Genomic DNA, 16,087 nt, shown 5'->3' on the forward strand with positions numbered 1-16,087 from the left:
AAGCAATATCAGTGCTACACTTGTGAAGCAGTGGCAGTGTTCAGGTTTTGTCTGCCTCACTGATATATCTGCATACCAGTAGTTATGTGCAGACTTGACTCTTTCTTTGGAGCAGTACAGTTGCAAGATAAATCCTGTTTGTTATTTTATAAATTATTTGCTCATTAAGGTTAAAAAAAGGGTTCACAAACAAACTTGTACTCGGGCTCAACAAATGAAATTAACAGGTGGAATGTATAAGAAATTGTTTAGTTCTTTCTTAGGAACAAGGTTCGTATAAACCCTCTCATCCTGTTCGACTCTGACCATGGGAATATTTTTTTTCTCGCAAAATTTCTGCCCGAGCTGGAGGTATCAACTCCACTTGTTCACAACTGGTGGTATAGTCCCTTTTCTTTCATGACACAGCTTGTGGCTGAAAGTATAGTAGAGGCAACCAGCCTAGATGGGGTTAATATTGCTACAAAAAATAAATACTCTCCCAAACAAAGAAAATTCTGGAAAAAAAAATTCCCATGGGCTGGAAGGGTTAACATACAACCATGCCCCCAGGGTCAAAAAATGATAATTACAGGTGGAATGTAGGAGAATTTTTTCAGCTCTTTCCTAGGAACAAGGTTTCTATTAACCCTCTCATCCCGTTTGGCTCTGACCATGGGAACATTTTTTTTCTGCAAAATTTCTGCCCGAGCTGGAGGAATAAACTCCACTCGTTCACAACAGGTGGTATAGTCCCTTGTCTTCCACAACAAGTTGCCACTGTAGAAGCAGGAATTGTCCCCGGCCCCTCCCAAAACGTGGCTTGTGTAGCAGGAGCAAAAGCCCTGTGTCATCGTTCACAACTTTCGTCCCGTCTCGCACAACATGTTGCTGTGGGTGATTTAAAAAGTTGTGCATTGTTGTAAATCTAGAATTGGAATAAAAATTGTAAGATTTTTCAAGGGTCATTTTGTTTTTGTACTTTATTGTACGGCATAAAACTACAGAGGAAATAAAGGAGCAACTGCAGAATAGCCGGGACACTGTGCTAAATGATAGGAATGTGTACATAATGTACAGAGGGACAGAGTGTACATAATGTACAGAGCTACTTCTGTAGTTGGGCCGAAATAAATGAATAGGTAGAAAAGGCGTTGACTGTCAGCGCTATGGAAAATCTATTAAAAAGCACTTCAAAAGAAGCTGCCTTGAGAACACTCGGAGTTGTTCACGCATTGTTCATATAATATATGTGTCTTAAAATTTAACTAATTTGAAGTTGGGCCCAATTGGTTTGCATAAGGACCTGATTAATCTGGTGTCCCATAACTCCTGTACATGCAAGTGTAGCTAAAGGCCCCATTATAAAAACACCAACTTAATGAGTCCTGTTACATTTGCTAGTCTATTTCTACAAAAGGCCCGACATGCTCAATTTCTGACAGTGCTGCTGTCTAGCGGTAGAAAGTGGAACTGAAAGTTTTGGGCGAAGATTTCAGTTCTTCAGTCTGCCACGAGATAGCGCCACCGTCGCCAAATCTATTTTGACATTGTTGAAGAATTGATAGATTCTCATGCCTTTTCGCCTTCATGGAAGATGATCTGTATGATCAAACAAAGGGAATTCGATAGAAATGGCGTCTTGTTTCAGCTGTCAAAACAGCTCAAGCACAGCCACCACCCATATTCCCACACAATAACAGGAGATGCAACCACAGATGAGAACAATCTGATGGGATCAATGAAATGGAACAGATATGTATCATCAGTCACAGTATCCCCTATAAGGAGGCTTGCCGTAGGAGGCGTTCCTTGTACCCTTTGATTAAATATAGGTGCAGTAACGTATCACCAAACAATCATTGACAACACAAGAATTTTTAATCATTCACACCTTTTCTCCCACTGTGCTCTTGAAGACATCTTGAATAACATCAATCCAGATAAGCAAATTATTAGAATTCAAAATAGGGTATATGAAAGCCTAAACATGGTGAGGAGTACATAGCTACACAAGCCTCTACTAAGACTAAACGGGCAGGAACGTTTTTACATCAGCAGACTGCATGGAGTCATTTCGGCACAGAGCAAGATGGTTGATAATAATTTGGTTTTGAAGTAGCCAGTGTACGAGTTCACTTCGCAGCATTTCTAATTCACAGCTTGAGTCCATGCCTTGTGGCAAACCGTTCTGAAAGTCTTTATCAGAAGACAACAGATCATACAGTATTTCTCAACTTCAGCTTCAACCCTAAGCTGTTCGAACTTGACAAGGAATTTTGGGCCTAGTAGGACTCATTTCTCTACCATACTTTTATCTGTTCATCTAAAACATTACCAAATTCAACCAATTCCAATTCTCTAGCTTCATGTATAACTTAAATTCAGCAATATACAAATCATCAAATTATTACATGAATACAGATTATATGATGTCATAAATAAATGTATTAATGATGATATCAGAAGGACACATCTGTGATATCAGGTAGTTTCCTCTAAAACAGAGTATCACAGGCAAATGGATGGCACAAAAATAATGCAACTGTCTGTATCCAGATCAGAGGAAGGTGGGGCTCCAAGCTGCAACTGTCAGGTACAGCGAAAACCTGGTACCAGGAAGTTGAAATATAGCTCAATATAGTTTCTTTAATGATCAATATGAAACTGCCAACTCGACCATAATTATGTCATAAAAAAGGATACATTATATTTTAGAATATCAAAATCCAATTAACAAAGAGCCCCCACATCGACTTATCTAGATACTCTTAGAAAATATAAACACCACAAGAAATATCATAATGGTGTGTAGGAAAATGAGACGAATTAATTCACAAATCAAATTCATATTTGGAAATGATATCACTTGCTGAACTGAAAGTATTTTATTTGAGCATCTGAGCTTTAACTTGGATGCATTTACAGGCTTATGTCCAACAAGGTTGTTGAGCTCGATCAGTTATTCACTTTAACCAAAAATATATAAGCAAACCTGAATTTATAATTCTTTGTGGTGGCTACTTTTACGTACAGTAAAAATAAATACAGGACAAGTCATCCATAGTTAAGTAATGATATACAAACAATCCTCTAAACGATTTTCCCCCATTTAACAATGACACTTTCAAAATGTTCTTACTAAACATGTTCAGCACCACTGACATTCAAATGTAGAATGTATCTAACTACTCGAATGTTTTCTTCCCAGATGAAGAACAATCCTTAAGATGATTGTCTAACAAAGCCTTGAATATTATGAAACAGGCCACCTAAATGTATAAACCAGTACACCATTCCAACGTCTTCTGGCACTTACAATATGTGATTGTGGAGATGATCTCGGAGGCCATATATAAATAAGTTGGTAATCATATTTTTTCCTCCAAAAGCTTGGGTCAATGGGGATTTTTTTTCTCTGAAGGATCACCCCCTTCATTTAATAATCCACAGAGGTGCCACACTGACACCATGGTCCTTGGTCTGAGCAGTATTGTTGGGTCAGGTGGGGAATAACAACCAACTTTTTTTATACATGGCCTTACAACAGCAGAATTCTGTTTCTAACTGCAGTGGAATTTCCTGTTGCCATTGGTCACCCGTCTAAGTGAGACGGTGGTTAGGGGGCGGGCTAGCAGCATCAGGACCATCAGGAACACAATCATACCCATCATCACCGTGTAATGGCTGATTGACGTGCCGATCTCGAGCCAGCTTCCGTAGTCTCGCACAAGGAAGAAGAAGTGCTAAAATATATACAGAAATTGTGTCACCAGTGAGTGCTGTCTTTGGCTATTTTTCTTGTGATGCACTCATTTTTCGAGGACTCTACTGGGCAATATCCAGGTAAAAAAGGTACTAGTATCTAAATCCCCTTCAACTTTGGCCCACCTGCAGACAATCTTGAGCAAACTATACTTACCAGTGCCATAAAGTCCGACATGATTAGTACAACCAGATAGAGGCTTTTGATGGGAACTTGGAGGATGATATGAATAGCTTGGAATGTACACGTCACCAGGATGAACGGAATTAATATCTGAAAGATAGAACGATTTATAAGTCACAGAAACTGATCTGCAATAAGGTGATTCAGACATGGCTGGACCATCACTGCAGTATATTCTAACAGGAACTTCAGCAGTGAAACAAACCAGAACCAGATCCGAGACTACCCAACCTGGTAATAGTTGTGGAGCCAGATGCTTGGTTTGGATTTAGAAATACGTTAGTAGACCAAATTTTATAGAATTCTTTTCTCTTACCTTGGTAAACATGATTGCTCCCATCACAAATGGATTAAATACAGTGAGGAAACAATACACAGAGGCAGGTTCAAAGCTGAAAAGACGATAAATTTAGAGATATATATCACTAGGGTTAACGGCCAAATCTGTTTGGGCATTCTTTTGGGTTTTTTGACTGAATAAAGAATATTTAAACTACTTGATATCTGCAAAAATTGATATTGCGAAAAAAACACTTTTTTTTTGAAAAACCACCTGACAGACAGAAAAAATCGCTTCGCGGTACAAGTGGAGAACTGCCGCATACAAGCCAATGGATGGACTAAACAATCAAAGTTTCACATACCTGTTTATACTTGCAATGTTCCCCGTCCCATAGAATGCTAAGAGAATCAGTAATATCTGACAACAGTTAAGGATAAAAATGTCAAAGGTGAAGATATTTGTAAATATTTCCGCACATGGCACCAGACAATAAAGAACGGCTTCGTCACTGAAGCTATCTGATTCAAACATTACAAGATTGGACAACATCTCCTACAGTTAAGTCAAGTAGATTATATGACAAGCAGAGTTAATGCCTAGTTTGTGACTTACCTCATTTTGAACAACACAGCCCTGGTACATTGTTTCTTTGAAAATTCAAAATAATCTCATTTAATCGTAATCGCTCACCCTCGGCAGAATATGTGGACACGGCCAACCAAAAGGATACAAAAAAGTAAGCTCTCCTGAAATCTGCTAAGTTGAGGGCTCGTTGAGTGCTGCCAGAATGTGCCTCGATAAAGTCAAGATTCCACATCTGAAGGAGAGAAGGAATATTGGAGCGAGGACGTAAACTGTTTGACGCCCATCAAAGACTGATCGAGTGCCCCATGATGGTTTATATTCCCAATTGTCCACTTTAAACTATTCTCAAAGTCTAACCGCAAGGCTTCAACATAGATTTTTCAAGTGATCATACCAAATCTTGATTTGAAAGAGAAATATGAAACGAATTTGATGCATTTCAAAGTTATCATGAAACATTTCCTACTCACCTCTTTAGAAGAGTCTTTATCTTGTTTATTTTCTATCTGGACCCAAAAATATAACAAACAACACAAACATAGACAGAACATGCCCTCATGACTAGAGCCTGGTTAAGGAAAGTATGATAGTGACTAAACAGGCAATTATTGCCCAGGTTTTATATCAGAGTTTTCCTCATCCTAGACTGGTTGCCTACAAGGGCTAAGTAGGCTAGGTGAATTACTTCAGAGGCAACCAGAGGTACAAGTTTAACCTGCAGGCAACCTGTATGTGGCCTGGCCTGACCTGACTACGTGTGATGATGAGGATAATTCAGGATGAGGATATCAACACTTATTTGCAACGGGAGGGACCATCTGGGAAAGCAGCACTGCATGGGGAGGCCTGGTGTGGAGAGACAACAAAATCTTAGGGATCTTAAGCTTGCCAGGTCACAGACTCTTTTAGGTGCAGAGAATCTTGGTTTTTAGTCTCATGAAAAGGACTGTCAGAATTTTCATTTGACTTCCTCAAAGCCCATGCCAGTTCATCCAAAGACACAAACCCGGGTTCTCCTCTCTCCCATTACGTGGCAGACCAGCAGTGTCACCTGGCGGCCTGTACAAATTCTCAACTTGCTGCAGTACCAACCAGCAAACACTTCTTTTAATCATTTCAAAAGGATACGCTATGCTCATTAGGAAGTAGACAGGTAGCAATGCTAGTGCTATACTAAACAATCTTGTGGAGATGAGTGTTCGACTCAACATTGGTATCACAAATGATGAAACTGAAATGAAAGTTTTTGCTTTTATAATAATGAGTGTGATCTAAAAATCTAAAACTGGTTAGTGAAATGCCTGATGACAGGTTATTGGTTCAATTGGCAAAGCATAAAACAGCAGCTGCATTTTTCCTACCTACCTAGAATAAGCCAGCTTAAGATCTGATTCAGTCTTGGCAGACCATTTTTTGCAGCAATACTGTTGGCAGTGTCCTGCACAAGGTAGTTGGCAAGTAATATCATACCAATCTGAAAAATATGCAGTCAAATTGGAAATGCACTCTTTCAATAAGACAATGACAAAAATGCACAATTAAGGATGATGTTGTAAGTACAGTACAGCCATTTTTGTGATGTCAAAACTCGGTGACTTCAATGAGATGTCCATGTAAAGATAATGCAAATAGATATCTAGTCTTCTACTTCACTCGCCATGGGCTCAACTGAAATTGCAGAATGAAAACATAGGAACAATCCAGTTAAATTATATTGTTGAAACACGGTTCTTGAGAATTACATGTACTTTGAGAAATCTTGGACATTCCAGTGTTATCCGAGATCGATTAGGATGATTCAGAAATTCCAGGTGACGTACATTGTAAGAACCCTGATCATTAATAAGACTAACCTGGCAAACTGTGAGACAGAACACGAAGAAGTCTTTGTGCCGCTTCCTCACTGATAACATTATACCACTCTCCGCTCTGCAAGTACAAAATAGTGTAACTATTCAAGAGCATTTTGACAAGAACCTCATTCACAAGCCATGAAGCTATGATATGAATGAAGGTATGAATCTAGAGTCCTGGTCCGGCAAACATTAAAACAATAGATAAAGGAAGATTCTCACCTTCTGGCACATATAATAGCCACACCGAAAGACAGAAAACTTGCCATTGATCTGAAAGAAACAATGAGTGAATGAGCCAAGAAATGTATTTTTAGCCAAGTTGATTATCTTTTAAGTCTTCACTCCTTCAGACAGTTAATCTAGCTGAACCCAGTGTATTCTTAATAGTTTCAAGTTGACATAGCCCCTGTGGTAAAGTAACCTGCCACTGATTTTGCCAAAATTTGATGATGGAAAATTAACTATAGTATTATCATAATGACCCCCCCTCCCATTAGCCAAACACAGAGATGTTTTTCAGAACTTTTCAACATATGAATTTTCAAAGATTCAATAGTTCCTTAAGTGTTTACTTACACAAGATTGTAATTGGCTTCCCTTCCAACAACAGGCAGGATGGGGAAGATAGCCAACGTCAGACAAGAAATGGACCAACCCAGGGCGGTCACCTGAAAGAGATAAATAGGTTAAAATGAAATGTAGATACAAGGATTTATCAGTCATCAGAGGTTCATCTTTCAATGACTCTTATTCAAGAAGATTTCATGCCTAAGCCTTGTTAAACACCTGAAAACCCTTGCTGAACCTTTCAAGGTCAGCCTAAGGGCATTCTTGAAAGAGATGAACATGGTCTTTCAGTTACCTTAAGATCTTTTGGATTAATACTTAGAGAAGAAAGCTAGTTAAAAGATGGGCATAAGTAGTTTAAATGTACCCGACCATTAGGTTGGACTTGAAGATTGTGTTAGGAGGAAAATGTGACCTAGAAGTTTCCCGTTCAACCTGTCCAATTTCTTGGTGAGTTTACACGATTGCCACCTACCATGTCTTTTCCCTTGATATCAGTACAAAATGGCCAGATTGACATCAGCACCAGTCCAACCGACAACACCTCACGGTAGAAAAATGTCAATACCTGTCAGAATGACAATTAAAAACAATTAAATACCGCATCAATGGTTTTCTTGTAAGACACAACACAATAACATGTCACAATAAATAGTACCTTGTATATAAGTCGGACTCCAAAATGACAAAGCTATCATCAGCCCCAGCCAGTGGTTGATATTTGGTAATTAAAATTATCCACTGGCAGAGTTAAGGGTAAGGCACTGTATCATCAAAAGTGCTGGAGATTTTCTGCATATTGCAATAATGTATGCTACTTACAACAATTTCCAGTCCTATGATCCACAATACAAGTAGGAAGAATGAACTACGAAACTTCCTGTGCTCATCTATGTATCCGAACAGGTCACCGATGTCATTGAACCTGAAAAAGAGTCCTCATTATTTCTCAGGATGTGAAATTTTAGACTGGGCACCTATCAAATTCATATGATAGAGACAGGCAGAGAGGAACAAATATTGCATGTGATTAGACATGAGTTTTGTTTATTTCTATTTTTAATTGGAGAGAAGATGTTTTCTTCTTTGAAACTGCCACCAGAACTGATTTCCGCAACTCATTTATCAGGCTATATAATCAGATGGGTGATTTCATATTCTCACCTTTTAAGTACTAAGTTCCACAGCAACACTGGCAGGAGGCAGTATATGTAATGTGTAAATGGAAGAGACTGAACTGGAAAGAGAGCATTTGACAAGATAGAATCGAACCAGATCAGAGACCAACACTGACACAATACTGAACACTTTGACAACTTTATGAGTACAATGCACAATGAGCACTGTCCATGGAACCAGACATCACCGAACCTTGATATGTGGTGAGTTTGTCTGCTAAAAGCTGCCGCAAACTTTTTCGAGATGTGATACGAACTGATGGTCTCAACAACTGACTGCCACATATTCTTACTGATATCCTCTGTGTTTTGTGAGTTACTTTCTGACAAGTGTGACCAAAATGGTGATACTCTGTATGTGGTATTTATCAACCAATAAGTTGAGGGGGCTTCTCAAAAATATATCATACTCAATGCTGGACATTATGCAGAATATTTAATGTGTAAGGGTCACAAGGCCGAAACCCCTTCTCCTCAGCATCAGTATCGCAGACCTGCACCTTATAAAAGGCTGATGGCACCAAAAATATACTTATACATATTATGATAATTATACCTACTGAATAATAATAAGATGACGACGGCAGCGATGATGGCTGAAAAGACATCGATCGCAAGGATGTAGAGTTTGCTGTCGTACTGGATGAACTTGAGGCGCTCCTTCGCTATGTTGGTGTGGTCATGGATAAGTACAGCGATCACATAAGCCATCCAGCCGACAAAACCTAGTGTCACACTTGTCCTGGAAAAATACGGAAAGTTGTAAAAAGAACAAATGTTCAGATAACTTGTATTATAGGGCAGTTTTTGATGAATTTGAAAATTCCTGAAGATTGGAGTATGGGGTTGCAAACTTTTGATGACGCACAGCGAGGTGTGTACATTTTCAAGGCCTGTGTGAACATCGAAACCACAATGCCACCAGCTGATGATGTTAATGACGCGATGCAAGCAAACAGAGCATCTTGTGAGATGTGAATTGGGTTCATATCTAAATGACTTGGTGCGGGACCTAATACTGCACAGTGAAGTCTTTTCTAATGTGCCTTTAAGACCCGGCAAAAATGAAAGTCTCTAACAATGCAAACTTACCCTAGGAAGAATCGATCATACGTCTGGTAGTAATGAAGACCTTTCAAAGCAAGCTCAATAGCGTCTTGACAGGAATAAAGCTGAAGTTTATAAAAAGGTTATCACTACTAACCTATATCAAATATTCATAATTCAAATATGTGGACCTCATACAAAACAGAGAGACAAATGTTTGAAACTTGTTAATGCCAAAATCATGATATGAAAGTACGTACGTCTACAGAACCTGGCAGTATAAAGCTGGGTATCCATGATAGACTATTCACATTTACAGTTTTACAAAGTTCTTTATTCCCTCAGGACCTGGTGATGTGTCACTCAGACAATGAAGCTTTGTTGGGATGACTGGGCTTTCTGATAGGTTGCATCGTGTGGACATTTTTATTTCCTCTCGTGCATGGCACATTACAGTACATCTGCATGTGATGTGCCGTTTTGACTGGAAATCTAAAGATTGAACAGTCAGAAGGTCACAACACCACAAGTCCACAAAAGAACAGTCAACGGAAACCCAGCCTTAGAATCGTAACTCCAGCATAAACCGGCGAAGCTTTGTAAAACAAGCAGACCTACCACTTCCTCATATCTTTTATTTCTGAGAAAAAAGCGGATTCTCCGTATGATGTCAATCTGATGAGATTCTTGGAGGTCTCTGGAAAATGATATAGTCTCATATCAACTATGCTATAGGTTATCATCGACTTTACCCTATAAAGGGATTTCGCATGACCAACATTTCAGCCTACTTTTTACGTTTTCTCGGGCGGTGAAATGAACCTTCTCATTTCCTGTTTAGAAGTCTGGTGCAGACCAGTAAGTGAGATATAACCTGATGACCATGCAGACAATATGGCCTGTAATAGTGATGTTTGTTTGCTTTGATACTGACTGAGGTGTGGTATTGAGGGCATTGTATTGCTTGTATTAACCCCAGGCAATCCTGAAACCTTTCAGTAGAACTCAGATAGGCTGCTTAATCAGCACAACAAGCTGAGCATTTCTGACTGGTACCAATCTATACACCTAACCCTGGTCGAGTATTTACAAAGGCCTTCTCACGTGTCAAAAATTTGATGCATATTATGATATGAAGAAGCAACTGACTTATTTGCAATGTGATAACTTACGGGAAAGGTTTGAACATGAATGAAAGAGTGGTAGACTTCCTCTGGTCCATCTTCACCTAAATATACAATACAACAGAGTGTGACTAACAGCATCTCAGGAAAACCACCAATGAGTAATTGCTGTTGATTCCAACTGCAGTAATGTTCAGATGCGACAAAAAATGGAGTGTGTAGTTGTCAGCTAAGGTGCCTGCAAGAAGAATTGGTGACTGTTGCACCTGCAATGTCAAATCCAGTGATTACCACTTTAATGGGCAGACATGTGATATTTATATCATTCATCGTAGCGATAATTGTCAATGGTTGCAGCAATAAAAACTGCTAGTAAGGGACAATACAAGTGACCCAATGAAACTAATTAATTCAACAGCACATCACGTTTCTTATTTTTGCATCATCCAATCCCCTGATGTCAACTTAGTCAGTGTTCAGAAATATCTTTGAACCTGAGATAAGTTTAGGAATTTGTCACTACTCACATTGAAATTTGCCAGGATTTGTCTGGTATTTGCCCAGATGCTCTCTGCTTTGTGCTGATCTGTAGTTCCAAGGACATCAGTAGGCAAGATTCCCTGCAAAAATGAATCAATAATTGCAATGGTGAGTCCTCAATTCATACAAGCAATGCATACATGCATACAAGTCCTGAGATGAAGTCATTATGTCAGTAAGTGCTTCCCACTCAGCAAGAGGTATACAATTGAAGAATCAAATAGTCAATGATATAGTACAGTAACTTAATGCTCAGGCCCATTTGAACAAACGTCTGTTCATATTGACTTACCACGGAGTTGAGTGGAAAGGGGAGACCAGCTAAACATGACATCAGAGGAGCTATGTCAGCCTGGAGGTAGAGAAGGGAGGGAAATCAACAAAATAAAATGCAACATGCTTCACAACACAACATAATAAACTTCAGCAACTGCACATGTACTCCTTCTATCTAAACCTGTTTGTGCCCATAATACACGAGTCTGTAGGTCAAGTTGGGACACAAACAATAGAAAGACTAGAACCAACATTCAAACTAAGTAGTTTGCATAACCTTACCTGATTCATATCAGTTCTACCGATTGGCCCCAGTTTCCAAGCTGAAAAAACGAAATGATGAAGTGCAGTTCAACAAATACTGTGAAGCAGGACATTTTGACAGCGTGTTATTTTCATGAATTTTGATGACAAAAACATGCCGGCCAGTAATTCCTACAAAAACAAAGTGCTTTTCAATTTTGCAGATAGACGGAGTCTACAAAATTAATTAACCAGCACCATTTTCCATGTCTATAAAAGCTTTGCCAGGACAAATGAGGGAACCTCACAATGGAATCAAAATTTTGCAAGGATAAGGTCGAAACAGTGTTCAACAAAGAGAACATAATGTTTCGGCAATATATAGCTATGGACCTATATCATCAGACAAGGCTCAGGACTTCAAACTAAAAACACTGATACTGATACATACCCAACATTTAGGAGATAAGAAAGAACTTTTCAAGAAGTACTTCGGATAAGGGGAACAGGGCTCTTTTTTGTCTGGAAAGTCAAACCAAACAAGCGAAAACACTTTTGTTTATCATTATTGAAAAGAACCCAACCAACCTAGAGAAAATTCATCTTTAAAGTAGTGATTGTTCGGCTGTGATGGTTTGCGCACCCCCGCTCCCCAGGCAATGAAGGGGGTCAGCGTCTCATGGGGGTGCCCTGCACCATGGCTACCTGGAAAGGGAAAAACTTACACTTAAACACGGGTACAATTTCGACAGTCCATAAAGTCTTTATCAAACTTTGTGGTTTGACACCTCTAATATCTTTAGCATCAAGGTTCAACAGATGCCCCATCATGTTGCTGAAATTCACGGTATGCAACTAATTGTTTGCTTTTTACTAGGAAAATCGACAAAGAGCACAAACACTGACATCCACCTACCCCAATTCGTCATGCCATGGTCCGCAGTGAACACATAAGCGGTCTGTTTGTCATGCTTGAAATAGTCTTCAATGTGAGCGACGATTTCTGAGATACCATCATCCACAACCTTGATGTTATGTAAATACTCCCTGAAACAAAGAAAGCAATGATAACAATTACAAAATGTTCTGGACACTGTGGTTGAGTGGTCAGCGGCTTGACTGCCTATCGACAATCAGTTTTGTTCAATGCCCCCAGCTGGGACTTAGTCTTTTTTTCACCAGTGCTGCTCGACTGGTTGATAAATGCATAGTGGCCTAGTCCCTGTAGTCCACTGAAAAGCCCCCTTGGGATCATTCACAATAAACCACACAGATGACAATTAAGGATGACTTTCCCCACTTATATGAACTGATTCTTCTACAGCACTAACTAGAAGAGTCAGACCATTCTATTAACTGAGGGAAGAAGTCAGGTTTGGTTGATAATGGGAATGCAATAAATTTATAACAGTACTTGAGTATAATTCAGTACTTTGGCTATTTGATTTATTTTACCTATTCGGTATTAAAAGGGCTGGCCAAGCAAAATAAGATGATGAAACTCACTCTGAGTTTGGTCTGTTTGCATGACCATTGGTGTCTATTCCAAGCAGATGGAGGAAGAAGACCACCTTATCATCATTGAGCTTCTTCGATAGCGATTTGTTGAACCTAGCATCTTGGAAGAAATCCTGGAAAAGGATGCAGGATGAATTTTGTAGTGATGAGTGTATGTAACATGTACAAATAATTTGGCGATTGCCCTCAATCTCAGCCTCTCATGCCATCCAAGGGGACACTCGAGTAGAGTTGACAACTGAGTGTTAGAGGACATTATTAGCTCCACAGACATTGTCAAATGACTTCCTAATGTAATTTAGGTGGAAAATCAATGCCTCGGATTCAGACTTCTGACTAAGTCACCTCCACTTATACATGATTGTCTTGAAAACAACAACCTAAGAGACTTCAGGGTCTGATTTAAAATTTCATACATTGATTTTATCCACCATGCGGACAGCTCAGCAAGTTTACCTTGACTTTATCAAAGACCCAAGTGTCCAGCTTACTCAAGTCAGCCCCAGCAAAGTCTTCAACGTCTGCATCGTACATGTCCATATAGACATGGTCCCCGGTAGCACCTGCAGTTAATCGGTAAAGCACATATAAAATATACATTATCATGAACACAGTAGGTTTCTAACAATTGCACAGCAGAACAATAGATCTCATGGGGTTAAACTTTGGACTTCCTGGCCACTGACCTCCACACTCCAAATCTAGAGAATGGCTTTTTAGACTCGTCCTAGCTGAATGATGAGATCTGCTTTCTGTTTCATCAAATGATTGATGTTCCTCACAATGTTTTTAGAACTGAATTTGGACTCACATCTTTGGCTGAATTGTGCCATGATGCACTACTAAAAGCAGTGAAATATACATACACAGTTTTTGCAAATGGTTTATTTTTGTATATTTCTGTGATATGAGATAAATTATTATCACTAGTGCATGAACAGTATTAGTCTAATGGCTTGATGATTAAAGAAATCCACCAATGCGAAGATATTCATAGACATGAAACTTTGCAAATATCAGCCCAGCAATTTCTGGTTATGCAATACAACAGTGGAGACAAGGTCAGAAGAGTTTTTAAATTAAATTATTATTAAGAGTTGCCGGTCAAAGCTTTATAAATGTCAGTTTTACCTTTAGCAAACATTGGCAGAATATCCGGGCTACCCCAGGACCAGGTGTATCTGCTCTCATTGAAGACAGAATCAAACGGCACTGGATTCTCTTTCCAACCTGAAATGAATAATTTCAGTACTTTATTGCAATGAAGCACAGGTTCAAATTCATTCCGATCTCTCTTCCAAATCCAAGACCCAATGAGAACACTGAACAAAACCTCAGTGCTCTTCCTTGGATGACGAGGTGTTTTGAGCAAGGACCTGTCCTGTGTCCATGGTCATGGCTAAGAAGTGAAACTACAAGTTCATTTGTAACCAATATTGAAAGGTTGGAAAGCTCCTGGTTGATGCTTTTTGATGGTAGACCTGGGTTGGAGTTAATCATGGTGAATCATACTTGTTCTGACATTCTAACCTCACCCAAATTGAGATATTTTTTGTCTAACTGTTCCATACCTCTAGCAACAGCACTGACATCTTCATAGAAGCCAGCTATAAGAGCCACATGACCTGGCCTGGATTCGGTGGGGACGTGGGTGTGTGAGACACCCCAAGCACCTTCATACTTTATAATATTCCTGAAACAAAAGCAAAAGAGAACAGATTTAGACTTAAGACAAGATTAAGAAATTTAAGCCCAGGCGGAACTTTTTCGGTTGAAACCAATCTGTAAATTCTCTCTTCATTTCATTGAAAAGGCATCGCAACTAAAGACATTACCGGTAGTGCAAGTGACTTTTCTAAGGGCACAAGCGATGTGTTTGTGTCAGTTTGTGTTGCAGGCATCTGACCATTCACAAATAGGAGTTCTGTATTTTGAGCCACTAGCCCACGCTGGCCCTCTCTGAATATTCAGATATCAATTGGAATTGGAATTATGTACCTGAGGAATGGAGCTCTTGGACGCTGGTCTTCATCAGACTCAAATGCTTTGTCAGCTCTCAGCCCATCAGCAACAAATAGCACCAATCTCTTAGCAGGCGCTGGGAGTGGGTTATACTGTGGTGTCATGCCATGGACAAGCGGGGACGTGAAGTAGATGTCAAAGATGGAGTAGAAAAAGATAAGGTGGATGAGGAGTCCAGCCAGGAAAAAGATGACGTATTTCATGACTGAAAAGAAAGAAAATATTAGGACTTTATTTATTCTAAACTCATGCCTTTGCCACAAAACAATCATCTTTATACATGTAACCAAGTATCTGTACTTGATGTAACTGATGTGTTTCTTCCTTCTCACACTAGGACAATCGATAGCACGATACAAATTTAAAAAGAAAAGCAAACATTTTGTGTCAGTGACAGTCACAGTGCATGGTGTGCATCAGCCCAGCCCCAGCCCCAGGGCATTTGTCGATACACATCACATTCATCACATCCACATGCCATTCGGCCCATTGCATTAACTAGCATTAAATGCTTACTGCTAAAATTAAGTAATTATCTTCGTTGTCATAAGTCACATTTGCATACATCCCATTCTGCTAAACGGCCCAATTCTTGTCAAATTCGGTGAAAGGTGAAACAGATGAAATTGGATCAATGTCGAGGTCCTTCGATCAAACAAGACAACTTTTCTGATTGGTTGAGAAAATGTTCTCCAGCTAATCAGATTGCATGTTACATATTTTTCCGGACATTTCTGTCTGCTACATTGCAATCAGCCAGATTTGCAAGTTTTGCACCGCTTCAACGTCGATTTATCGCGTAATATAAAAGGTCAGAGAACTGTCAAGGCATAGAAACTCTTGATCTTACAAACAAATACCTACCAGATCAATCAATATTACTTAAATGTTGATTTATTTACAGGAAACCGTGAATTGAC

The 16,087-nt window shown here is 39.3% G+C and overlaps 1 protein-coding gene across 1 annotated transcript; it reads right to left on the reverse strand.

Moving 5' to 3' along the window:
• Positions 1–931: 931 nt before the first annotated feature.
• Positions 932–15,789, reverse strand: LOC135495765 (GPI ethanolamine phosphate transferase 1-like). The gene is made up of 29 exons (XM_064784661.1): positions 15,684–15,789; positions 15,144–15,372; positions 14,717–14,838; positions 14,277–14,375; positions 13,602–13,708; positions 13,134–13,258; positions 12,540–12,674; positions 12,216–12,328; positions 11,667–11,707; positions 11,401–11,460; positions 11,096–11,188; positions 10,617–10,672; positions 10,063–10,141; positions 9,490–9,569; positions 8,958–9,139; positions 8,384–8,456; positions 8,042–8,144; positions 7,695–7,787; positions 7,229–7,320; positions 6,872–6,922; positions 6,650–6,725; positions 6,162–6,270; positions 5,925–6,027; positions 5,267–5,357; positions 4,942–5,028; positions 4,573–4,628; positions 4,245–4,320; positions 3,902–4,018; positions 932–3,725 (listed from the first exon to the last, which is right to left on the reverse strand). Exons 2-29 carry the CDS (start codon positions 15,368–15,370, stop codon positions 3,543–3,545), a joined length of 2,829 nt encoding a protein of 942 aa, XP_064640731.1. The 5' UTR covers positions 15,371–15,372; positions 15,684–15,789; the 3' UTR covers positions 932–3,542.
• Positions 15,790–16,087: the final 298 nt, after the last annotated feature.

This window comes from Lineus longissimus, chromosome 11, assembly GCF_910592395.1.
Source record: "Lineus longissimus chromosome 11, tnLinLong1.2, whole genome shotgun sequence".
NCBI classification, from domain to species: domain Eukaryota; kingdom Metazoa; phylum Nemertea; class Pilidiophora; order Heteronemertea; family Lineidae; genus Lineus; species Lineus longissimus.